The sequence below is a fragment of the Lepidochelys kempii genome, chromosome 9 (assembly GCF_965140285.1).
Source record: "Lepidochelys kempii isolate rLepKem1 chromosome 9, rLepKem1.hap1, whole genome shotgun sequence".
NCBI classification, from domain to species: domain Eukaryota; kingdom Metazoa; phylum Chordata; order Testudines; family Cheloniidae; genus Lepidochelys; species Lepidochelys kempii.
In genome coordinates, this window is record NC_136388.1 from 101,164,178 (window position 1) to 101,190,693 (window position 26,516).

General features: G+C 49.1%; 1 protein-coding gene across 3 annotated transcripts in view; it reads left to right on the top strand.

The window, feature by feature from the left end:
* The first annotated feature begins 628 nt into the window (after positions 1–628).
* Positions 629–26,516, top strand: part of IL13RA2 (interleukin 13 receptor subunit alpha 2) — a 31,655-nt gene continuing 5,767 nt past the window's right edge. The window contains exons 1-8 of one of the 3 annotated variants that reach the window (XM_073358584.2): positions 629–915; positions 2,011–2,134; positions 5,412–5,558; positions 8,390–8,541; positions 14,578–14,731; positions 15,823–15,943; positions 21,038–21,222; positions 25,323–25,474. In XM_073358584.2, coding sequence (XP_073214685.2) covers positions 5,480–5,558; positions 8,390–8,541; positions 14,578–14,731; positions 15,823–15,943; positions 21,038–21,222; positions 25,323–25,474 — 843 coding nt within the window. In that variant the 5' untranslated portion in view covers positions 629–915; positions 2,011–2,134; positions 5,412–5,479. The remainder of the gene's footprint in view (positions 916–2,010; positions 2,135–5,411; positions 5,559–8,389; positions 8,542–14,577; positions 14,732–15,822; positions 15,944–21,037; positions 21,223–25,322; positions 25,475–26,516) is intronic. The other 2 variants (XM_073358586.2, XM_073358585.2) reach the window with 2 other exon arrangements.

The window sequence follows — 26,516 nt, forward strand, 5'->3', positions numbered from 1 at the left end:
TACCAAGCAAAATAAAACAAAAACATGCAAGTCTAAGCCTAATATAGTAAGAAACTGATTACAGATAAAATGTCACCCTCCGAGATGTTCCAATAGTCTCCTTTCACAGACTAGACTCCTTTCTAGTCTGGGCCCAATCCTTTCCCCTGGTACAGCCCTTGTTCCAGCTCAGCTGGTAGACAGGGGATTTCTCATGACTGCAGCCTCCTTTGTTCTGTTCCACCCCTTATATATCTTTTGCACAAGGCGGGAATCCTCCCCCCCCCCCCGAATGAATAGTGGAAGGAAGCCAGGAGGTGTTGGAAGGAGAGATGGGTGATCACAGAGTGAATGCAGGGCTCAAGTGCAGGTTGAGATCCTACAGCTGATAGGAAGGACTGAATCCTGAGGGCCCTCAGACTAGATCACCTGAAGGGGGAGAGAAGCGAATGACAAACCAAACAGGGGGTGAAGGGCAGCCAGGGTGGTGGCAAGATGCGTGTTACTTGGCAGCATGGTGGGTGGGGAGGTGTGTCAGTGCCTGGAGCAGAGGGAATTTGAGATGAGAAATTATAAATGTGCCATTTGTTTCCCATCACAATGAATCATCAGAGCACTCAAACCATCTCTGTGTGTTTACCAGGATATTTATAGCAGTGTTTAACACCAAGGCTTAACAAAAGCAGGAGTTTCTGCATTTCCTGTCCCAATGGTTAGCCTGGTCAAGGCTATGATCTTCTGAGTATTTCAACATGATTACGATGGATCACTCAATTTTGTGGAGGGGAACAGACTAAAGCCCTCTGACTCTTTGTGGAAAACTCCTAGTTCTTCAAACAACATACTTATTAACCAAGGCAGTTAAGGAGCTGCCTGCTGAAAAGAACACTCACTCCTGCTTTAGTCTCTGCTGTAAAACACATCACAGGACTCCAGGTAAGAATTTTTGCAGTTTTAAAATGTTGTTCTTGAGTTGCATTGTGTGTCTTGGTTTAGCTGTAGCTCATCTTACAAATCTGTATTTGTTACACACTAACTGCAATTATTTTTATTAAAATCTGTCTCATGGACTAAATGTTTTCTGTTGGCCGTTTGTGCTTAATTCTTTAGATGGGAAATGGAAATCACCGATATAATTATTTCTGGTGTCTTTCTCAATTCTGCAAATCAGTGCTGCTCACAGGGAAGGTTGTACCAGTCTCTCACCTGGCTCCTAATTGTAAGGGTCTTTCTGGTACTGGAGCATGTGCACATACCAAGTCTGATGGTTTTTCAACAGGACACATTTTATGTTGTGATCACATATATTGTATTTGACTTTCTACAAACTAACTTCTCTCGTTTACTGTGTGTAAATATCCTCCTGGTATTTCTTGATATCACACTAAAAATTGAACATTTCACTGTCATCTTCATTATATCCATAAACTAGAGCCACTCTCATACTCCTGTGGTTGTTGGTTTATGCTGGTCACTGACATTTATGTGCATGTCTTTGATTTCAGAATGTATGTGCTTCCTGGCTCTGCCATTGCATTCTCTGGCACCATTCTGGTCTCTTTTATTGTAGCAGAAACCACAAGTTGCAATTATATAAAGCTTTTAATCCAAGCATGTCAAAGCACTTTACCAGTATAAACTATCTGAGCCACAAAATGCCCTTTGGAGGCAGGGAGGGAATAGAGGGGATAATTTCACCCACCACTGGAATATAGAATTTAATACTTTTGAAACCAGTAAAATTACCTTTATAACTGATCTTGTTAAAAGCAACTGATGTGTATTTTATGGACTCTTTCCTCTCCATCCTGTGTTTTTAACAGTAGGAATTCTTTACTGTTAGGATATTTTCTAACACCTGTCTTCAGTATCCCTTAATCTAGCATCAGGCTTTTACTTCTCATCCTACCCGCTAGTACTCTAGTGTATAATCTTTCTGGCACTCTGGGCTGTAAATAAACTGAGCAGAGTGTGAACTGGAGCTGCCCAGGGTCTGCTTTATATTTACATGCCGGCTTTCTGTGTTTGCAGCCTGTCAGTCAGAGGAGCCCGAGGCAAAGCAGCTCCAGGACAAATCCCAGGTTCTGGTTTGAAGGACAACATTTGTTCAGTGGGTGAAGCCGTCTGTTGCCAGCTCCAGGGGAGGTCGGCCGTGGTATGTGAGGGTTCTGGCTGCAATAAAGTTTGGTGGTGGTGGTTTGGTTTTTTTCTTTGTGTTTTTTTAAGACAATGAGGTTTCTCCTCACTCCAACAGATACCCTGGTACTGCAATATTATTGAGGGTGGTAGCAGACCCAACCCTTCCAGGCTCTCTGGCATTGCCAGCTCCTGTTAGAAGCCCACCAAGTATGCAGTCTCTCTGTATTTTTTCTCCTTACTTTGCTAGACTTGAGTAAACAAAGTTTGTGTGGATCCATCTACCATATCCTATCATAATGTCAAACAGTTCTGCTGTCTTGTGTGATTAGTTCATAGTCTGTAAACAAGGATAACCTAAACTTAATTTCCCCCATACCAATTTCCCCTTACTGTTACTCACGCCTTCTTGTCAATGGGCCACTCTCATTACCACTACAAGTGTTATTTTTTCTCCCTTGGTGTCCTACTGTTAATTGAATTGTCTCGTTAGACTGACCTCACGCTTGGTAAGGCAACTCCCATCTTTTCATGTATTTATGCCTGCTACTGTATTTTCAACTCCATGCATCTGATGAAGTGGGTTTTAGCCCATGAAAGTTTATGCCCAAATAAATTTGTTAATCTCGAAAGTTCCACAAGGACTCCTCATTGCCTTTGTTGATACAGACTAACATGGCTACCACTCTGAAAAGGATACCTTAGGAAGGCAAATCCCAAATTGATCTGATGCTGGACTGGCAGCTTTCCTGTAAATTGCTTGGGGTTGAATACCTTACATGCCTATGGAGAAAACACTCCCCTATTTCACAGGGTTTGTAAGCTTAAATGAATTCCTGTGTAACCTTCTCTCCACCGCTTGGTGGCTCTGAGGGCCCAGACTCAGGAGGTGTGGGGTGTGCTTTACCTCCTGAGGTCCTGGCTCATTCTGCCCATCTGGGTCTCCCTGCTGAAGTCAGGACTCCTCTACTGGTGGTGTCTCCTGAGAAATAATGGGTAATCCCCCGTCACCCTGAGGACTGTACTCACTTCATAAAGGAGCACGCAATTCTGAAATTACCATGTAAATCTGGCTAGACTGTTAAAATATAGATACACAGCCATCCATAGAGGACGCCCTAAACCTTTTTTTTTCTTTCATTTAACCACTCACAAAGTCTCCCTGCCCCTAGTTGCTATGTCAGCTCTCTAACCTGCCAGCCGCTGGTCCAGGGGCCTGTCCGCAGTGCAGCAGTCAACGTTGCAGGCACCGAGGTCTGGTGTCTGTCTTGTCTGAGGGGCCTGAGGAACCGCAGGGTGGTCTGGGTCTTGGCAGTCGCTTTCCAGCTCCATGGGATGGGCTAGTGAGCTTGGCGATCAGCTGCCCACTTTCCATCCTGCCTGAGGTAGCGGTCAGTGGCCGGGCTGATGGCTGTGGCAGCTCAGTGGTTCACCAGGCAGCCACTCTCTGCCCAGGGAGGCGATGGGCTCTGTGGGGACTGAACTTGACAGTTTCCCACTTGAGGGTTGGGAAACCTGAAAAAACAGGCAGTTGGTGAGGGGAGCAGGAGGCTCCCTTCCTCTCTATCTCTCTCAACTGTCCCCCCAGAACTCCACTCTGTCAATCCAAGCTCCACTCTGTCAAGACATATGGGCCTGCTCCAGTTCCCTACCTCCGAGCGCCTCTCTGTATAGGGGAGGGTCTCTGGACAATGGGGCAGCAACAGTTCTGGGATGCAACCTTCAGCCCTGCCCGAGCTCCGGTCCGTTCTGGTGATGGCGGGGGGGGTGGGGTGTCACACCAGTAGGTCTGAGGAGCTGCCCAAGGGAAAGCGATGTAAGAACAGATGGTTGTTCTTAGACTGAATCCAGTCACATTCGTTGGAGCCGAATATTTCAGACTGCGAGAAAGTCTCAAATTCTGCAAGAAAGTGGAATTGGTGTTTACCGGAGTCAGGAACTTGGGTTTCCAGACTCCGGTGTACTGTTGCCCCTCAGTTGACTTTACGGTGGAAGTTGCATCTGCTGACACAGCAGCTGGTTCCTTGACATCAGTCCCGGCACTAGTGTAAGCGATTCTTACTCGCGTTCATACGCCATCTCGTGCACTGGCATCCCAGTGAACCTGCCGGCTTTCCCCAGCGGTGGTCTGAAAGCCGTTTGCACTGCTGCTGTGTGGGATCCAGTTCCCAAGGCAAGTAGCCATTCTGAGAAATTGTTGGAATCAGCCTTGCGTCTCGGGGTGAGCTGGGTGACGCCTGCTCCCCCTTCTCCAAAATCTCTCACCTCCTGGAGGGCGGGGGGTAGGGTGACCAGACAGCAAATGTGAAAAATAGGGACGGTGGTGGGGGGTTATAGGCACCTACATAAGAAAAACACCCAAAAATCGGGACTGTCCCTATCAAATCGGGACATCTGGTCACCCTAGAGGGGATGGGGGGGAAGAGCGGTTGTCTGCTGAAGGGGGAGGGATGGAGAGAGGGGAATGGATCTGGGTGTCTTTCCTGTTCCTACCCTTTATTAATCCAGGATTTATTCAGGAGCCCCTGATTGCTGTTCCCTTCCATCCCTACAGCTCCTAAAATCTTCCCCTGGTCTGCCTCTTCTGGGAGCCCCTGCCCCAGACTCTGTTGTCTGAGTGGAGGATTCATGTAATAGAGGTCTCTTGATGCCCCCTGGACTAGCTCATCTGATCCAGTCTATCGCGAAGAGCTGGGCAGGAAATGAGTTTTCTTTCCCTGAAAATACAGATTTGTGTGTGTGTGTGTATTTTGCTAAAAACTTTCTTCACATTTTTCCATGTTTTCATTGAGAAACTGGAACCCAGCAAACAGAGGTTTGTTTTTGGTTTGTTTTGAGCCACCAAAATCTGAAATTTTGATCAAATGTTTAATGTTTTTGGGAGCTGGCTGAAATTTCTGTTTTCAGTTGCTCAAAGCTGGAAAGTGTTCAGGTTTGGGGGTTTCTGTTTTCTGATGAAAACCTGAAAATGTTAATTAAAAATGGTCATTTTCTGCAGAAATCCCCATGAGAGAGACAAGCTTACACAGTGCTCTTTTGCAGGTCTGTGTAAGCTTGAAAGCTCATCTCTCACCAACCGAAGCTGGTCAAATATAAAGAGATGGCCCTCCCCTACCTTGTGTCTCTAATATCATGGCTGCAACCACACTGCATATAACATTGTGGTAGGCATTTAGTATCAACACTGATAATGCTTGTGAGGTGGTTACTTGTGCTCACGAGGCAGGGGGAAATCTGCTTCTCCGGTGTAGCTGGTTATATACCTTAACTAGTTTTCAACCTTGCTTATTTTGTAGGTTTCTCGTGTGCAAATATTCTGGCATAATACACTTCCCAGTGGGAAGCTTTGAAGTCTTACACACAAATGGACATCCAGTGGATTTGTGCTGTCACCACAATCCTAGCATGGTTCTGCACGGGTTCCTCAGGACACCAGACATCAGGTAAATCAAGGAGCGTTCATGATTACGCTACTGTCTAATGCTCGCTTCAGTTTAAATAATGTGCAGAAATTTACCACTCTGTTTATAGAGCATAGGGCTAGAAGGGACCGCAAGGGCTGTCTAGTCTACTCCCTGCCAAGATGCAGAATATGCTATGACTAAAACAGTATGAGGATGATTCCTAAGTCTTAGCTTTTCATGGCTTTGACCCTGCAAATGGGCAGATCCCTGTCAAAGAGTTTATGCGCACGGATCCAATTGCAGGACTGGGCAAACATACTACAGGGCTTAATGGGAGCTTTGCAATGAACTTCAATGGAAGCAGGAAGGGGCATCCAGTGCTGATGTACAATAAATCTATTACACATTGGTGCAATGTCTAAACACACCTTGGGTGTCCGAGAAAAATACTCCCCAATATTTCCCGGTGAAGCCGAATGTAGCAGGTTAATCTCGTGGATGGGTCTAACTTACAACCTGAAGGGGACTGACAATAAAATTGTTTCTTCTCGTAATGAATGTTTGCTATCAAAATGCAGTGCGTGCTTCCAATGATAAAGTCCACCTTTAGCCAAAGAGAGGAACTGAAACGCATCTGTTCCCCTCTCAAAGATAAATACCTTCCGGTGATTGAGCCACATGGCTTGGGGACTCGGACTTGCAGTCCTCTTCCATGTGAAACTTCCATGGGGCCAGATTCACCAGAGCTGGCCCAGGGAGGTGTAAATTACCCCTGGGCACCAGGAAGGAGTCCCTGAGCATGAGGACATGTGGTGGCACCATTACCTGCTCTGCTTCAGGGTGTCCACCAAACGGTGCTAGCTCAGAGAGGCCCAGTCAGCAGAGGCTGCCTCGTAGCCCAGCTAAGGCACAGCACGATGGAGTCTTTTCCTTCGTATCCATCAGCAGCATGCGGCAAACAATTCAAGGCAATTACCTCTGTGCAACCTGGCTGACAGCAAGAGGGCTGCCCAGGAGTCTGCAAGGCATCATTTGACTGCAGGAGATTGCACAAGTGTAACCAAAGCTCTTGATTTGGACCTAGGATTACTGGTGCTGGAAAGAGCCCAGCATAACTCTCGGACCCCAGAGCTCTGCTCAGCCTGAGTGTACAGGGCTAGCAGCTGGGACAGGGGACGGAATCTGGTTACTTGTGAACTGAGCACACCTAATACAGAAAATAAAGCTCTTAATTCATTGATGCCTTTTATCCTATTGCTGCGAACGGCACCGTAAATACGGCAGTCTGAGTTCCTCGCTCACAGGTTAGGCTGCACCGTCTAAACAGTGCAGTTCACCCTCACAGATTTTTCTCAGAGCTGTACAAACTGAGAAATATGGGGCCTGAAGCATGAAGGCTGGAGGCTTAAAGTTTGTGGTGGTGTTTGGGGTCTTGGTTAGAATAAACCAATCCTCTCTGAGCCGTTATCCTGCAAAGACTTCTGGGAGCACTTGGAAGTCTGATTTATGAAGTCATCTTCCATTGCAAGAGATTCCTGGAGCCAGCTCTCCTAAGGCTCCATGAAAAATGAATAGAAAGAGTGTGTGGATATTGGATGAGAGTCCAAGAAGAAGACACAAAGGGCCTGGAGTCCTGCAATTCCCCTAATGGCGTAGCCACTACAGCAATCTTTAAAACCCTACAATGAAAACCACCAGTCAGTCCAGGTGACTATGAATAAATTATGTCCTGTAACTGAATCTCTACAAACCCCAATTACCCAAATTGTAATCCTGGGTCTCAAGATAGTGTGTATAGAAAAAAGAAATCTTAGATGTGAAATTGATTCTGGATTGATCTAGTAAAGATAAATGGTCTCAGAAATCTTAATGAAAGAGAATGGCATTCTTAATAAAAAGCTGAGGAACTGGGAAATATATTTTTTAAAAAACATGAAATGTGTCTTCAAGGCACTCTGGTTTGTTATGGTACAGCAGTGATTGTAATGTAGGACATTTTTTCTCACATTATTTTAATAAAAACCAGACTGAAAATAAGAATAGAAGTACTTCTGTATGATGGAAGGTGCCCAAAATAAGAATTGATTTTGGTTTGCATTCTAGTCTGCCCAGGTGAGTAGGGCTTCCCCTGCCCCCACCAGGGTTCCACTGAGATCTAATACGCTGAAGAGAATATTTAAGGAGAGAGGGGCTAGTTGTCTCTGATATTGGTTAGCTACTATATGTTCTCCCAAAAGAGAAAATGATTTGATCTGACATCCTATGGTTTTACTCAATCTGCATGGCGCGTTTGCAGTGTCATCTGAAATCACCCACACTGGTTGATATTAGGGTTTAAAAGTGAGCACAGGAGGGGACTCGGGGGGGTGAAGCAGAGCTGTGATCTTGCATAAAACCATGCAAAAGCTGGCCGGGGGTGGGGCAGCGGGAGGCAGGGATGATTTTACATCAAAATTGTTTCCCTGGCTGTGCACATATGTGCTTGGAGGAGGCTGAGTCAGCCTGGACACGTGAGAAACGTGACATTTTTCACAGGAACAGATTTAGGAACACTGGTGCCATGTCCAAGTTACAATTACGTGTGTAAAGCCTTGCCATTTCAGGGGCTCCAGCATTCTTAACAACCTACCCTAAACTGTTGAGTCTTGCTTTTGAACAAGGTTAAAACACTTTTTGAACTGAGTCCAAGTAATTTGTGCTTAATCCTGGAGGCAGAGGCAGCTTTACGCTGATACCGTAACCTTGGTGCAAAGCATTTTGAGCTTCTGTGGCTAAAAGGGAATTTTCTGGGCAAAATCATAGTTTGAAATACCTGGATTTTTTAAATTTCTCTAAAACAACTTTTTATCCAACTGCTTTTTCTGTTTCAGTCGAACCTCCCCGCAATCTTCAGATAATTGACCCTGGACTTTTAGGCCATCTCTGTATAGAATGGCAGCCTCCACCTTCCCTGCTAACCCTCGATCAGTGTACAATAAAATATAAATTAAAATACCGTAGCACTGGCGATGCAGACTGGAAGGTAAGATCAAGCCTAGCTTAGTGTATAGTATTTTGCGACTGCTTCCCCTTTGTTTCATCTGTTGATTACACCTTTTTAAAGTGAATGCTTTGAAGTTGTAAAATAATTAGAGCAACTTCCTTTGACAAGGCCAAACGATCAACCAAAAAGATGAACAATATCGAAACATAGGTCTGGGATTAGGATGGAAATATTTTACAGTTTAACAGCAACCGCCAAAACCTTTGGGACTGATTAAGGGCCTGCTTCTACAAACACTTCCGACTGGTTGTAGTGCTTATTGCCAAGAGTAATTTCATAGTAGTCAGTCTCTGCAGAACTGGGAGCCTGTAAAGTGCCTACGATCTTTTGGGATGAAAAGCGCTTTATAAATGTGAGATTACGTTTGATTCTGTCTCATAACATTCTAACATTTCTTGTACCCCGATGGTATTTTTTTATTACTATTTACATTTATCTCTGAGAGATGGTTTGAACCGAAATCATCCATAAAATAAAATTGCCGATCTTATCTCATGAAAATGTAGCAAGGAGGGAACAGATATGCTTACTGCAAGGAGGATTGTTGAAATACTTGTCAGTGGGCTGGCAGATAAGGCTCCCACATGGGTAAACATGTCATGGGGCTAGAGGAACAGATACCCAACGCTACAATTGCTCACTGTCAGATATTTAGAAGTGCCAAAAAAAACCAGGCAATTTTGTGTTGGACACACTTCTCTGTAGGGCCATTTGCAAAACCCACAGAAGACAAGGGGAGTCTTTCCAGTGATCTCAGTGGGCTCCTAGAGAACAGGTCAAGTCGAGGTGAAAAGGATAGAAATTGGAATATCACAGTGCAGCCAATAGCCTGGCAACTAGCCACGCTACCACTGCTGGACAGTTTCGTCAGCACTGGGCACACTCTGTCATGCTGCCTTTAGCTCTAGGCCACAGACTTGTCTGGCTGACTGTTCAGATGATGAGAGTCCTAAAGCAGGGAAGAGCTCTATTAACCAATCCCCATTGCTAGGAGGAATTTAATAAGTCATGAAAGGGGAAATGTGCTGTAAAGTGTGTGTCTGGGTTTCTTCACTTTGGTTGGGGGAAGTCAAACCTTTAGTGACACAGGAATGTCTGGGTGTGCTGATTTTTCTAAGATTATTTTAGCAGAAGCTCAACAAAACCCCAAAGAAATATTTACAGGAAAAAGTCAGAATTTTCTAAATTTGCAAGGATGAAGAAGAAGAAATAAAGAGACAGACTAGAAGAGGAGAAGCAGACTCAGATGAAGCAGCAAAAGTATCTTGTAAAATGCAGATCAGGGAGAAAGACACAGATAACATCATGTGAAATACCCAGTGTCCTGCCAAAAGTTTTGACTGGGACAGGGCTTATTAATTAACTTACTCTGCTGGCAGCCCAGAGTACACAGATGAAATGAAAGATGAAGTCACAAAACCGGAGCTTGTGCCCACAGGCAGGGGTGGCAGGTTTGTAGAAATTTTGGTGGTGCCCAGAAACCATGCCCCCCCAAACTCTGCCCCCCACTTGCCCAAGGCTCTGGGAGGGAGTTTGGGTGGGGGAGGAGGTCTGGGGTGCAGGCCCTAGGCTGGGGAATGGGATTGGGGTGCAGGCTCTGGGAGGGAGTTTGGGGATGGGAGGCGGTGCAGAGGGAAGGGGTGCAGGGGTGAGGGTTGTGGGCTGTGGCTGCAGATGAGGGGTTTGGGGTGTGGGAGGGGCTCAGGGTGAGAGGAGGAGTGTGGGGGGTCAGGGCTCTGGGGCTGGGGGTTTGGGGGCTTAGAGAGGCTCAGGGCTGGGGCAGAGGGTTGGGGTGCGGGGAGATGAGGGCTCTGGCTGGGGCTGGAGATGAGGGGTTTGTGGTGTTGGGGAGGCTCAGGGCTGGGGCAGAGGGTTGGGGTGCGGGGAGATGAGGGCTCTGGCTGGGGCTGGAGATGAGGGGTTTGGGGTGTGGGAGGGGCTCAGGGCTGTGGCAGAGGGTTGGGTGTGGGGGGATAAGGGCTCTAACTGGGGCTGGAGATGAGGGGTTTGTGGTGTTGGGGGCTCCGGGTTGGGGCAGAGGGTTGGGTGTGGGGGGATGAGGGCTCTGGCTGGGGCTGGAGATGAGGGGTTTGGGGTGTGGGAGGGGCTCAGGCCTGGGGCAGAGGGTTGGGGTGTGGGGGGATGAGGGCTCTGGCTGGGGCTGGGGGGTTTGGGGTGTGGGAGGGGCTCCGGGTTGGGGCAGAGGGTTGGGTGTGGGGGGATGAGGGCTCTGGCTGGGGCTGGGGGGTTTGGGGTGTGGGAGGGGCTCAGGGCTGTGGCAGAGGGTTGGGGTGTGGGGGGATGAGGGCTCTGGCTGGGGCTGGAGATGAGGGGTTTGTGGTGTGGGAGGGGCTCAGGCCTGGGGCAGAGGGTTGAGGGTGTGTGGGGGGGGGGGGGTGAGGGCTCTGGCTGGGGCTGGAGATGAGGGGTTTGGGGTGTGGGAGGGGCTCAGGGCTGTGGCAGAGGGTTGGGGTGTGGGGGGATGAGGGCTCTGGCTGGGGCTGGGGGGTTTGGGGTGTGGGAGGGGCTCAGGCCTGGGGCAGAGGGTTGGGGTGTAGGGGGGATGAGGGCTCTGGCTGGGGCTGGAGATGAGGGGTTTGGGGTGTGGGAGGGGCTCAGGGCTGTGGCAGAGGGTTGGGGTGTGGGGGGATGAGGGCTCTGGCTGGGGCTGGGGGGTTTGGGGTGTGGGAGGGGCTCAGGCCTGGGGCAGAGGGTTGGGTGTGGGGGGATGAGGGCTCTGGCTGGGGCTGGAGATGAGGGGTTTGGGGTGTGGGAGGGGCTCAGGGCTGGGGCAGAGGGTTGGGGTGTGGGGGGATGAGGGCTCTGGCTGGGGCTGGAGATGAGGGGTTTGGGGTGTGGGAGGGGCTCAGGCCTGGGGCAGAGGGTTGGGGTGTGGGGGGATGAGGGCTCTGGCTGGGGCTGGGGGGTTTGGGGTGTGGGAGGGGCTCAGGCCTGGGGCAGAGGGTTGGGGTGTGGGGGGATGAGGGCTCTGGCTGGGGCTGGAGATGAGGGGTTTGGGGTGTGGGAGGGGCTCAGGCCTGGGGCAGAGGGTTGGGGTGTGGGGGGATGAGGGCTCTGGCTGGGGCTGGAGATGAGGGGTTTGTGGTGTTGGAGGGGCTCAGGCCTGGGGCAGAGGGTTGGGGTGTAGGGGGGATGAGGGCTCTGGCTGGGGCTGGAGATGAGGGGTTTGGGGTGTGGGAGGGGCTCAGGCCTGGGGCAGAGGGTTGGGGTGTAGGGGGGATGAGGGCTCTGGCTGGGGCTGGAGATGAGGGGTTTGGGGTGTGGGAGGGGCTCAGGCCTGGGGCAGAGGGTTGGGGTGTAGGGGGGATGAGGGCTCTGGCTGGGGCTGGAGATGAGGGGTTTGGGGTGTGGGAGGGGCTCAGGGTTGGGGTGTGGGGGGATGAGGGCTCTGGCTGGGGCTGGAGATGAGGGGTTTGGGGTGTGGGAGGGGCTCAGGGTTGGGTGTGGGGGGATGAGGGCTCTGGCTGGGGCTGGGGGGTTTGTGGTGTTGGAGGGGCTCAGGCCTGGGGCAGAGGGTTGGGGTGTGGGGGGATGAGGGCTCTGGCTGGGGCTGGAGATGAGGGGTTTGGGGTGTGGGAGGGGCTCAGGGCTGGGGCAGAGGGTTGAGGGTGTGTGTGGGGGGGGATGAGGGCTCTGGCTGGGGCTGGAGATGAGGGGTTTGGGGTGTGGGAGGGGCTCAGGGTTGGGGTGTGGGGGGATGAGGGCTCTGGCTGGGGCTGGAGATGAGGGGTTTGGGGTGTGGGAGGGGCTCAGGCCTGGGGCAGAGGGTTGGGGTGTAGGGGGGATGAGGGCTCTGGCTGGGGCTGGAGATGAGGGGTTTGGGGTGTGGGAGGGGCTCAGGGTTGGGTGTGGGGGGATGAGGGCTCTGGCTGGGGCTGGGGGGTTTGTGGTGTTGGAGGGGCTCAGGCCTGGGGCAGAGGGTTGGGGTGTGGGGGGATGAGGGCTCTGGCTGGGGCTGGGGGGTTTGGGGTGTGGGAGGGGCTCCGGGTTGGGGCAGAGGGTTGGGGTGTGGGGGGATGAGGGCTCTGGCTGGGGCTGGAGATGAGGGGTTTGGGGTGTGGGAGGGGCTCAGGCCTGGGGCAGAGGGTTGGGGTGTGGGGGGATGAGGGCTCTGGCTGGGGCTGGAGATGAGGGGTTTGGGGTGTGGGAGGGGCTCAGGCCTGGGGCAGAGGGTTGGGGTGTAGGGGGGATGAGGGCTCTGGCTGGGGCTGGAGATGAGGGGTTTGGGGTGTGGGAGGGGCTCAGGGTTGGGGTGTGGGGGGATGAGGGCTCTGGCTGGGGCTGGAGATGAGGGGTTTGGGGTGTGGGAGGGGCTCAGGCCTGGGGCAGAGGGTTGAGGGTGTGTTTGGGGGGGTGAAAGCTCTGGCTGGGAGCGTGGGCCCTGGGGTGGTGCAGGCCTGGGGATGAGTTTGGGGTGCAGGCAGGCTGCTCCGGGACAGGGGCCAGAGAGGAGGACTCCCCCCATGCCTTTCCCTGCCGGCAGCAGCGAGCTCTGGGGGAGGAGCCCCCCTTTCCCGCCCCCCCAGCAGCACACTCCCCCCCACCACTGTCACTGCACGTGTCCTAGGGCCCCTCTCAGGCCCAGGAATCTCCCTCCCCTTCCCTGTGGTGGGTGCCGGGGGGAGCTGCGTGCGCCTCCTCCCCTGCTGTTGTCCCTGACCGTAGCCTCACTGGGGGTGAGGGAGGGGGCTGCCCCTTGCCCAGCGTGGGGCAGGAGCGGTGACTGTGGGCGGGGGGTCCCCTGTGCAGGTGGAGGGTCCCACCGGACACCCTGCTCCAAATATGGGTGGAGCTGGGCCCCTGAGCTCTGAATGTTGCTGGTGCCCGGGCACCAGGTGGGAATATAGCTCACCGCCTGTGCCCACAGGGAGCAGCTTGTGTAAAAGGCTGTGTGAGCGTCAGAGCCCCCAGGGCCGTGCAATTAGTCAGAGGCTGGTCAGAAGCACAGAGCTCAAAAGTCTGCCTTGAATATTCTTGGACTACTGGCGAGAAGTGCAAGCACAAGGGCTGTGTGCACCCGCTGCAGTGATGCAGGTGGGACAGGAATCGGGTTCTGCTCTTTCTCTTCTTTTTCTTCAGATAAATCCCATTTCTTGCTCTTTAATTTTAATCCTTCTCAATTTCTTTTTCTTTATTGTTTGTTAAATTGAAGCTGCTGTTTGTTTGTTTTCCAGTTACTAGGTGATGTACAATTTTTTTTCAAGTTCAGGAAAAATATTAAATGCTCACACAAATTGTACAAGTCCCAGATTTGATGGGACTAATTCCTAGCAAACCGTGCTGGTAAGGAATTAACTAGCTCCATCTCCCTGACTTGGGGAGATTGGTTGCACTTTGCCACATGAAGGATCAGTTAAAAGGGAAGGCAGATTTGCGCGGCTCATCTCCCTTCTGCTGGTAGGTCCTTCTAATCTGTGCTGGCACGTTCTATAGCATCTCTGTTAAACTTTGCAGGCTGCAAAGGGACACCTGCCCTTGAGCCCCCTGCCGCCTCTTTAAAATGGTCCCCTGTTGTAGTGAGAGACCCATACGAACGAGAAACTAACTGATTCAGGGGCAACATACACTGGTAGTGTTAAGGAAGAATCTTTACTTCTGGGCAGGTTGTTCCAGAACTGTCTATTGGGGAGTTTTTGCACCTTCTCCTGTAATATCTGGTGCTGGCTACTGTTTGAGACAGGACACGGGAATAGTTGGATCCTGGGATTAGATTGGATGAATTTCAGTGTTTCATTACAGTGCCTTGAAGGATATCCATCCCCATAGAGGGAAGTGCAGAGGACTGAAATGGCGGGTGCTAGATAAGCATTGGACAGTGTAAATTTGATAGGAATGTAAAAGATCTGTATTGTGTTCACAGGCAACATTGTGTGTGTGTATAAACCTATGGTGTACATATAATATAGTACAGTGTAGAGAGCAAGCACACATGGCAAACTTTGCAGCCAATATACACATCAAAAGTTTATTACAGTGTTGTCTGTCTTACACCAGGTTGTTTTTACTAAGAAGTTAAAATATGGCGTTGGATTTGATCTCAGCAAGAGAACTGAAGCAAAGGTCCAGACTCTGCTGGAAGGACGTTGTACGAATGAATCTGAAGTGAAGAGTGACTGGACTCACGCTACCTTCCAGCTTCCTTCACAAGGTTAGGAGCAGGCTGCCATTCCCCACGTGACCTTTCCAGGCCTTATACCTTCCTGGAAAAATGTGTTGACCTGACTGAAAGGTTCTGCAACCAAGTTATTGCTGCTCCAGTATGTCTCCATCGTCTGACGGGCATTAGGTGTAGCAGAGCCTGTCAGGCTGCTAGATGCAAAAAATGTTCTTTGCCAGGTTATGCCAATTTTTTGCTTAGCAAATTGTTATTGTTATTTGAGGGTTGTGGACTTAGGGTCTGTCTACACTGCAGTTAGACACCCGCGGCTGGCCCGTGCCAGCTGGCTCGGTGCTCTTGGGACTGTTTCATTGCAGTGCAGACTTTTGGGCTTGGGCTGCAGCCCAAGATCTGGGATCCTCCCACCTCACAGTGTCCCAGAGCCCAGGCTACAGCCCGAGCACAAAAATCTACACAGCAGTTAAATGGCCCCTGAGTCAGCTGGCACAGGCCAGCCGTGGGTTTTTAATCACGGTGTAGACACATCCTTAAACGCCTGTCGTCCCATGCCCGAGCCGTGACAGCAGCTCTCTGGCTTAACCTCCCTGCTCACGTATGCTTGGACGCATGCCTCTGCAGTCCCTAGATGGAAGAACTTCAGCTCGATCTCCCCTGTGCCCCCATCAGTGATCACCAGTATTGTCTCGCCTGCATGCTGCCTTTCCCCTCCGGCTCTCAAAACCCTTTGCAAAGTATTGCAGAGCAGTGAAGTGAGTTGTCTGAGAATGCGCATCAAGTCATAGACCAGAGACTGGCCCTCCTGCCATGTAACCCTGCCTCCCTTAGCTGAAATCTGCTCAATTGCTCAGACAAGTCACCTCTGAATAATTAAGCCTTCACCTTTCCATTGCAAATAAATAAATGTAAATTGGGTTTGATATGCAAAGGGTCACTTAAAATGAAGTGTTTACCAAGGTAGCGAATCCCTTTGGCATGATCACTATCAAATTATCTTGATTGTTCTGTTTACATGAGTTGTCATGATTGCTCAGAGAAATCAAATGGGTTGGCAAGGTTATTTCTCAGCTCAGCCCAAATGGGGCCTTTCAAATAATAGTCATTATTTCCTTTTATTTTAACAGGCGATCTGGAGTCACAGATCAGAGACCTCCACTGTGTCTATTACGATTGGGAGCACCTGACGTGCACTTGGCAGCTGGGCCGGCTAGCTCCTCCTGGGGCACGTTATGAGTTTTATTATTGGTACGTACCAGCTTGGCAGGGAAGCATTTGGGTGCCAGGTGAGGCGTCTCACAGGGCAAACAGCACGTTAGAATCACACAAAGAAACAGCCATCGCAATTCTGTTTTTGTTGCTGGTGTCCCCATTACATGACATTACATAGGTAAATGCCACACACAGATGTTAGCACCTAGACATGGGGAACAAAGCATGAACCCTGAAAGCCAAGGTTTGGGGCTCCTGAAAACAGCCTTTGTATCAAATTATTCTAGCAGAGATGTGCCCAAACCAAAAGCCTAGGTTGGAACCCCCCAAACTCTGGATCTGGAGCTTGCGGCTTGGAGCCCTATCTCTAAACTTGTCCGTACCAAACCCCAGGTCTCAATGGCCCTGGGAAAGTTTGGGTTTGGGTCTGGAATCTGGGACTCTCAAAATCATTATTATTGTCCTTCAGTTAGCACTGAATATTGTAGTAGGGAAGAATTCATAGGCTGCTGCCTGGGCTTCTGAGACATCCCCCAGGGTACAATCTGGACTGATAGACGGCTGTGTCCCCTCACTTCTCCAGCCCCCACCAGCAAACTCCCTGTCCCAGACTTTCCCTCAGAAATGTGCGTCTTGTACTGCCCAGCCGCCTCCCGGATGATACGAGCTCATATAAGGTCTGTCATTTATTAATAGAAAATGATATGCACAAATCTTGTTCTCCCAAATGGCATTTCCCAAACATTTCAATCCGAACTCTCGCTAGTTTAGATAAAACAATAACGCAAATTTATTAACTACAAAAAGATTTTAAGTGATTACAAATAATGAGGTGTAAAAGTCAGAATTGGTTACAAGAAAATAAAAGGTAAAATAAATTAACATTTAACTTAACAAGCTAAATGAATTCAAAGCAAAGGTTTCTCTCACCACATGCTTTCGCAGTCTTACTGGATGGAATCCTACCAGTCAGGACTCCTCCCCCAGTTCAGCATTCATTTCCTTGTCCGTCAGGTGGTGGTGATGCCATGGCAGAGAGAAAGGGAGGCGTATTTTGGGACCTCTGTTCCTCTTTCTGATCATTGTCTTTTTCTTTGAAAATTATCTCCAGCTGAGGTTCAGGAGACAGAAAATATGTGGGGACCAGAACCTCCTGCTGTTTCTTTGCCAAAAATGTAAATTTCTTGCTCATGCCCTCTTTCCTGCCGAAGAATGGCCACTTAACCTGGTGATAGACCATTTGATTTTGTTGACACTTGGCTGAGACATCAGTTTGTCTTTTGTTTTTGAGGAACTGATATGTGCCTGCTATTCTAAACAAGGAACATGTCTCATTAATGTTATTCAGTAAAATCTTATACCTTTACATACAAAGTTGCCACACACATTTTACCAGGACAATAACGATCAGCAAGTTGAGTTCTCAAACAATACCTCACAAAGCATATTTTGTACAAAATCCATCATAGCCTTGTAGAAAGGATGAACATAGGGCTACAGACTGCCACAGATTCACAGCTGCACTAAACAAATGGCTTAAAAAAGATTAAACTTTTCAAGATTCAAAATTGACTGGAGAGGGGCCCCTTCTGACTGCCTTCAGGGTAACCTGGGACAGCTCTTAAAGCACGAGATCACTTCCTCCCATAGAAGAGGGCAGTAGCAGAACAGCGTAGGTGGGGTTTACCCTCCCCCACTCTGCAGAATGGTTAGTGGTTTAGCTGTAGGACCAGGGACATTGGGGGATTCACTGCACCCAAGTCATCCTTGGGAGAGCCATGCCTATGTCAGCCATTCCCCTGGACCCATCTGTCGAGAGGTTACACAGCATGGAGAGGCTCAGCAGAGATGCTAATGGCTCCTACAGCAGAGTTTGGGTGGGGGGGAATGTACCTCAGTCTGGGCATGTCCCTTCTACACCACCCAGAGCGCCACTCCCTGTGGTCTGCAGAGCCCTGTCCTCACCTAGCCCCAGGGCCAGGCCATTCACCATGAAAAGAACTGCACGCACAGCCCGTGCCCATCTGCACACAGATCCAAAGGGGTGAGCTCCCCAGTGTTAGTCTGTAAATACAGCCTCCTCTTTGCCTCCTGGTGAGGGTCCCCTTTCTTCACATGAGTGGTGCTTTCTGCACCAGGTGTGTGTATTTTGCATGTGTTTTGCACCTTGGAGCCCCTGCCTTTCCCATCAGAACTAAAGCATGTCCGCCACGCATTTCTGCTATCCATAAAGTCAAGTAAATCTGAATTTTGTGGGAATTGGCTTGCGTTCACCAGTCCTAATGAGCAGCCTAGTCTGAAGGTTAATGTTTCTAGGCTTTTTATCTTCTTTTGCACCCCGGCCACTCTAGGTCCCTGAATGTGTATCCCACAAAAGTTAGGGGGCTGTTAAAGTGTAGTGGTGCATTAATTCATGCATTTTACAGCCATTTCTTCTGTCTAGTTAATCCTATTGGCCTGCTGCAAGGTGCCACCTAGGATTCTTTTCTTTAGGAAAGACAAAGTTGGACTTTTGGACCAAAGTGAATTAACAACGCACTGTCACATTTGTTATAAGTAATGCAAAAGTGAATTATTGGTAAGGCATTGTTTTTACTTTCCCCATGCAAATGGGACACTGATATCTATCCAGTTGTTGGTTTCCACATGCTTTTAGCAATTTTGCCAACTACTATCAAAACTGTTTAGAAGTTGTGTTAGTAACAATAATGCCGAAGATCTGTTTGAAAAACATGACTGTGAATTGGAACACCTAATCACAGGAACAAACGCCTGGAGCTGGAATGCCTTCCCATTGACATGGCCACTGCACCAAGGTCATTTTTCAAATTGCAGGAGTTTGTTTGTTTATTAAAGTGAAGAGAGGGACCTTTCCTGGATAATATACGCTGCACAGGGACACTCACTGGGCTTTGAACAGAATGGCTAAATTCAGCCCTCCGGCAAACTTCACGGAAGGACTCCAAGCAAGCAGGAAGTTGGGGTACCAGCCCTGCCCTAGCAGAAATGGACCCACTAGTGGAATGTCCAGGATCTGGGCAAGGAAGAAGGGTTCCCTCCCCTGAGCGTGGGATGTTAAGGACCATACTGGAGCTCAGTGTTAGGAAGTACTGGAGAAGGTGCATCTAGATGGGCGCCCCAGAGGTGCAATACCTGCTGAGCCTATAATGCTTCTAGCTGGAGGGCGGGGAGGGGTATGTGCCAGTGGCCCACAGTGTGCAAAGTCAGCCCTCCGGCCAGCACAGCCACCAACCAGTATGCAGAGGGGTCAGGGCCAGCACCGTGTCCCTACCGTGCCCTTATACAGCCCTTTCCCGCTGGGAATGTACATGCTGCTGGCAGCGCTGGCCAGCCCCCCGCAGTGCAAGCAGCCAAGTGAGCATGGCCTCTTGGGCAGGTGAGCTGGAGATCCCCTGGCGTGAGCCCACAGCTGAGTGCGCGGGCCTGCTTTGGCCCTGGCTGGAGGAATGTTCCTGGCACAGATGAGGGGAGGGATTCCCGATGCTGCACGAAGCTGTAATTTGCTTGGGAAACGTAACCGTGCAGATACTTACTGTGACCGAGAACAAGGTACCCCCGGCTGCCGGGTCAAGGCATCACTTCCTCCCCGAGAGCTCCTGGCTCTGGTGTTGTGTACACCATGTTTCAGTGTGTCCTGTGCTTCCTCTGGAGGAGCTGGTCTCAGGGGATAAGAGGCCTCGTTTGGAGTTCTGTGTCCAGTTTTGGGCCCCACACTACAAGAAGGATGTGGAAAAATTGGAAAATGTCCAGTGAAGGGCAACAAAAATGATTAGGGGACTGGAACACATGACTTATGAGGAGAGGCTGAGGGAACTGGGATTGTTTAGTCTACGGAAGAGAAGAATGAGGGGGGATTTGATAGCTGCTTTCAACTACCTGAAAGGTGGATCCAAAGAGGATGGATCTAGACTATTCTCAGTGATAGCAGATGACAGGACAAGGAGTAACGGTCTCAAGTTGCAGTGGGGGAGATTTAGGTTGGATATTAGGAAAAACTTTTTCACTAGGAGGGTGGTGAAACACTGGAATGCGTTACCTAGGGAGGTGGTAGAATCTCCTTCCTTAGAAGTTTTTAAGGTCAGGCTTGACAAAGCCCTGGCTGGGATGATTTAGTTGGAGATTGGTCCTGCTTTGAGCAGGGGGTTGGACTAGATGACCTCCAGAGGTCCCTTCCAACTCTGATATTCTATGAGGCTGCTTATCCGTTAGCTCTGCTGGTAGAGGCTGGGATTCATAACCCTGGGATGACTTCCCGCTGGTGACCCATGGTAGCAGTTGTTACGCGAGTATCTCCCCAGGGTGGAGTAGCTGGAAAGAAAAGGTGCGCACCTCTTCAGCTGAGAGTCCACTGAGTGACCAGACCTCCCAGGGTTTCCAACAGACTGACGCACGTTGCTACCTTGGGTCAGGGGATGTGTTACCTTGCAATCTTCCTGCACCATGTGACCTCATTGCAAAAAGGAACGTTCTCTATGTTCGGCTCCAATGGTAAAAGCTGCCGTCTCCACGTTCTAACGCTCAGCCATATGGCATCTCAACCGTCATCGCGAGTGACCCCTGATGGCTTACCCGCTAGCCTGGGTGCGTCTCTTTCCAAGAAAGTCTGGTTACTCACCAGACTTTGACTGAGTCATGGCCTTCTTTGAAAACATATTTTTAGTTTGGCTTAGTCTGAAACTTTAGAGAAAAGAGGATCCAAAGACGAGTCTTTTCTTCTGCTTCCTGGCCCTCCTCACTTTTAGGGCAATTTTTTTAAATCATCAACCTTTTAAGACAGGACATGAAACACAACTTCTTTTTTCAGTGTCAACTAGTTTTTCACCATAGCCAGCCCAGGAACAAACAGGATTCATATTTAATACTATGGGTTTTTATATGATCATGAAGTAGTGACATGAATATTTATTCACTCTGACTAATGATTAAAGAGGTCATTCTGGTGTAGATCTTGATTGATCTTGCATATTTATTTCACTGAATCATTGGATCATGAACTGTATTAGTCAATGACCTGTCAGACCTTTCTGAAAAATAAAACACAGTGCAAATATTTAAAAAATCCTCCATTTAAATATGGCATGTAACAGAATTTTCCTAACTTATGCATAGGTACGAAGGGCTGGATCATGCAGTGCAATGTGATGACTATCGTCAGACTCATGGAAGAAATACTGGATGCAATTTGCAAAACCTGAGGCAGGCAGAATATACTGATTTCAATGTCTGTGTTAATGGTTCTTCAGAGTCCACGTGGCTGAGACCCTCCTACTTCACATTCCATCTTCAGAATCTAGGTAATGATGACAATGGGCCTATCTATTTTTGCAGGCTTCGTGGGGAAAGATGCCGGTTCTTAAATGGTCTAGTAGACCCTGGGATGGTTCAGTAGCTGTCTTGGGGCCAGGTTTCAATGGTTTGTCAGTGTGATGGTAATTAACTGTTGGAACTGTTTACCAAAGGATGTGGTACAGTCTCCATTATTTGCCATCTTTAAATCAAGCCTGGCTGACTTGGTAAAAGAGCTTCTCCAGTTCAACCTCAAATTACTGAGCTAGGTGCAGGATTCACAGGGGGAGGTTCCCTGCCCTGGGCTTTACAGGAGGCCTGAGGGTTGCCAGGTGTCCAGTTTTCAACTGAAGACCCAGTCGAAAAGGGACCCTTCTCAGCCGGATGAAGATGAGCCAGTGAGTGAGGGTGAGGGAGAGTGAATGACACAAGGAGGCGGGGGGATGGAGTGGGTGGGGACTTGGGGAAGGGCCAGGGCAAAGGTGTTCGGTTTTGTTCAGTCAAAAAGTTGGCAACCCTAGAAAACTTTCACAGCTATGAGCAGAAAGCAATGAAGCTTTGCTGCTCTACACCAGCTGAGGATCTGGCTCTTATGGGCTGGTGGGGTAGTTTTATGATCTTGGCTGGGCAGCTGTAATGACTGGGTAATTTAGGTGTTGAACTGAAGTCTTCAGACTTTGCAGTAACTACTGTGTGTGTTAAAGGTGCTTATAGCGTGGGGAAAGTGCTGGGCCCATTTTCAGAAAATCAACTAAAGGCTCGCTTACATGAAGCCAGTTTGTTCTGGTCCAACCTAAGGGCCAAATTCAATGTCTCAGTAAACAGTGGCAACTGAGGGTGTCTAACTGGTTTAACAGTCGCATTGAGGATGCTGGAAGTAGGTGTAAGTCACCTGAACTTATCCTCTCCCCCAGACCTCTGGATTTGGCCCTAAAAGTGATAACCAGTCTACAAAGGTGTTTCCTAGTGCCATCCTGATGGCCATATTAAGGGAGAATTTTGTCAATCGTCGTGGAAAGAAACAGAATGTTGCAGATGCTGGGAGAAAGTGGGGACCTCCAGCTACATGGGTGGGGGGTTCCTGCTCATAGGACAGGTGTTTCCCCCTCTTTCACCTAGCAACTGTGTCCCTGGCTGGCCCTTCAGATGATCGTCACTCTGAGTATGATGGGGCAGTACTGGTGAGAGCAAAGACTCTGTTCTGTATTGCACAGATAGTGCCTGATGTGGCCTATCACGGACTGTGAGTGATGTAATAAGAATGGCCGCTGGAACAGAAACAGCTGCTCTGTGTCTTAATACAACTCGTGATAGTTCAGAAAAGAGCAGCGGCCTTCCAGCTTTTTATTAAAACCAAGAGGGATACAACTGGACGCAGTATGACAGTTACTGTTAGATTTCTTGGCTAAAAACCATAAGTGAGTTTCGAAGGAGCCGCCCCCTCGGCGGACTGAAAACTGGAGCGTGGCATAGATAGCTAATAGAATGGAGTACAAATGTGCTCCACTGCCCCTTCATAGGGCCTCATGGCCTGGAAATCGCACCAATCTAAGCTCCCTTACTCTCACATAAATATGTTGGTCCAAGGCTTCCTGTGTGACTTTAGGCAAGGCACTTTAATATTAGAACTAGGCAGAAGTTTTTCTCCAAAACATTTTTGCGCCAAAAGATGCGGATTCAGGCTGACAGAAACATTTTGCAAATTTGTGTTGAATTCGCCAAATTCCTTTTGTTTGGCGGTAGGAAAAGTCTGAAAAAAATCTGAAAAAATCTAAAACCTTCTTTTCAACACTTTCAGAATGAAACCAGTTTGATTTTTCAATTTGAAATGACTTTGTTTTGAAATTTTCTTAAATTTCTTAAATTAAAATTGTGTAAAAAGTCTTGAGAACAAAAAGAAACACTTTAACCCAAGACAAATTTTGCTCTTTGGTTTGCTGAAACTGTTTCAAGTTGACCTGAATTTGTTTTTTTTAACGGGTGGCGAACTGGAAAATCAGTTCCTCTCTCTCTGCGCTCTACTCACTAGCTCTGTAGCCCTGTTTGCCCGACACAGGGCTGTCGTGAGGGTGAAGTCATCAAAGCGCAGGAGATGATCGGGGTCGGAGTGGTGGGGGAGACGTGCCGGAATACAGGTTGTGTAACAGAGAAGGGGGCTGTAGTGGGTTTTGTAAACCATTTTACACCTCACCTATGCGATTCGCTCCTTTTAGCTATCATCCTATGGGAGGGCAATATAGAATGTTTCTACCTAGGAAGTTGGCGCGTGACTGGGATTGATTTACCTCCTCAGTATTAACAACACTTCTGACGGAGAGGCTGCAGGGCCTAGGAACGGCCGTCATGACTCCAGACATTTTTCATTTGAAAGTCTTTTTCGGATGAAAACCAGCCTTTTTAAAATGGAAAATTAATGGTGAAAGCTCTTTCGTTCTATCCATCTTTTCCATCCTGTGACCGGCTCTACTTACCGGGGTCTCTTCCATCTCTAATGGTGGTGACTGCATGCAATTGCTCTATTTTTAGAGGGCACGAATACGCTTGCTGCTGCTCTGCAATATGTAACTTCATGCGACAAAGCTGGTTTGACAGAAGGATCTCTTAAGTCCTGGAACATTTACCACTGAAGCCAAAGCTCTGGGTATTATGGACTGGATTATGCCATAGGTTTTTAAGCAGACTACTCTCACAAATGCACAGCCATTGATTTTAATGTGAAATTCCACTTAAAAATCTCTCTGGCACAGTCTGGGTCCATGATAGACCCTTACTTAAGAAGGGAGCAATAATTAACAATTCCTATAGTAGAAGAACACGGGGCCACGCTGTCCCTTCCCCCCAGGAGGCAGGAAATGCTGTGACTTCTCACAGCATTTGTACACAAGAGATGTACACAAGAGAAGGCAAAGCCTCTGGCAGAGGGTGGATGTCCCCTTGGTGTGTGGACATCTCCACGCCCAGGTTCACAACAGCAAGCTAACTCAAACCCAGGTGCAGTTAGTGGCAAGATGGAGATTTGCAACAAGCTTTTGAGCAGTGACAGATGATGTGCTGATGCCGACAGGGCAAATTTCTTGCAATACCCTGGACAAACCTTACTGAATTAAATGTATGTATCATTGTGGGCCAGGCATTGTACAGAATTCCATAGGGAGGGGACCACACCCCGCAGGATTAAGAACAGTGGAGGGTGATTAGGCAAATTCACTTGGGTTGTAATATCATCCAAGCAGTACCACCACCTGGAGAGAGGCTCCCATGGACTGGTTCAGACTCGATTCTCCAGGGACCAACAGACAAAGAAAGGACTTAGGTTAAATAGCCTGACTCCTGTCCTTCGTTCTGATCCTGCAAATGGACAGGTTCCAATCTTCGCTGGGAAGAGTTGGAAGGTCTCGGCCCCATCTGTGTTCTTGTTCTGAGCCTGGTAACTGCAGGGAAACCTCCCAGGGGTGGAGTTGAAGGGCTGCTCACCAGCCAGACCTCTTGTTGGCGTTGACATCTGGCACCTGTAGGTTCTTTTATTGTTTTTTCTGTAATGCTTTTATTTTAGGAATATGTGCTTGCTTAGAAAGAGCTGGGTGGTAATTTAACCATGGCAGTTCCACTGTTCCTTGTCTCTGAGGAGGAAAGTAAAGCAGTCCTGATGTTGCTGGGGAATTCACAGTGTAGGCAGGGAGCTTGGCAGCCTGAAAATACCCTGGTCAGGAGGGAGAGAGACACATGTCTCCACCCAAGAGAGCTGGAAACCTAAATACGGGTGCCCTGGCTGGACCACGGAGGGGAATACAGGTCCAGTTGCCCTGAATTGTGCTGCTGACCAATGCCATTTCAACTACAATAACATCTCCAAATACTTGCCAGGCATGAAAGAGCTTTAAGTACCAAACCCCATGTTTCAGGGGAAGAATCTAATTCACACTGACATTCAGAACTAAGTATAATGGCCCACGTCTGTCTTCAGCGCAGCCCACATCCACACAGCTGGTTGTCGGGATGACAGTGGACAGTGAGTACCGTCTCAGGGGAAGCCGCCGAAGTTCAACTAGTGCTGAGAGTAACAACGGTTCCCCAGTAGAAGGTCTGATCTTGTCTCTCTCCTTTTCAGTCAAACCTTCTCCGCCTGAGAAGCTGTCGGTTTCCATTTCTGCCTCTGAGGAAGTTCACGTGGAGTGGAGCCCTCCTGCGGGGGGTACCCCCCCACACTGCCTGGACTACGAGGTGCAGCTGACAGAACGGGATGGTGATGATCCCTGGGCGGTATGCGACGCACGGGGTTGTTGATAACCAGCTTTCTTACAAAGGGCTCTCGTTTATGATGAGCAAGAAGATTGCTCATCATGAAGCCTGTTCCATCTCCTTGCCATCAGGATGGGATGGGAGGGCTGGAAACTGAAGCAGGGAAGGAACAGCCCTAAACTGAATGGTGGGGAGGCTCATTAGCTGCCAGCAGTTTGTAGAAGTCCGTGAGGAGTGAGGGTTTATGGGTGCATTGGGGCAAAGTTTGACCCGCTGAAAAGAGACACTGGGCTGGAGCCTGCTCCAGACGTACGATGGTGTAACAGAGGGCAGGATATGACCTTTACAGATGGAATATAAGGTTACATATAAAAAGATCCAATCTTGTGCCTTCTGGATCGGACTGTAAGATCTGCGAGGGGCAGAGAGACGTGGCTGCCAGATTCTCCACTGTGCATGCGCATGGAGGTAAAAGCACGTCATTCCTTCCCCTGGCTGAGCTTAGTGCCCCAGGGCCCTGGCTGTCCCATAGCTTCACCTCGACTGACTAGCCCCTACACCAGTACTCGAATGGATGGGAGGCGGAGGGAACAGGCTGTCATGCCCGGCTCCCCCCCCTTCAGCGGGTGAAGGGGGAAGAGTTGCCTGCACCACACTCTTCTCAGTTCTTGAATGGGTGCAGGGATGCTATGGCAAGCGACCTCCCTGCTTGGTGCCTGACTGGGAAGCAGAGAATAGAGATAGTTATGCCAGACCCCACTTCTTATTGCCAGATCTTGGGGAGAGAAGGGAACAAAGGCTTTAAAAAGGGAACAGACATGTGTTTTGGGGAGAAGTATATTCTCACTTCTAGGGGGGACTGTACCATCAGATGTTCATTGCTTTCTGGGTGAAGCCTGGTTTTATAGCTATGGCCTCTAATTAGGATATAGGAGATCTGGGTTCGAATCTAGTGTTTCCCCAGACGTCATGTGTTACCACAAGCAAGTCGCTTTATCTCTCTGGGACTCAGTTTCCCATTTGTAAAATGGGGATAACAGTACTTCCTTTCTCCCAGCTCCTT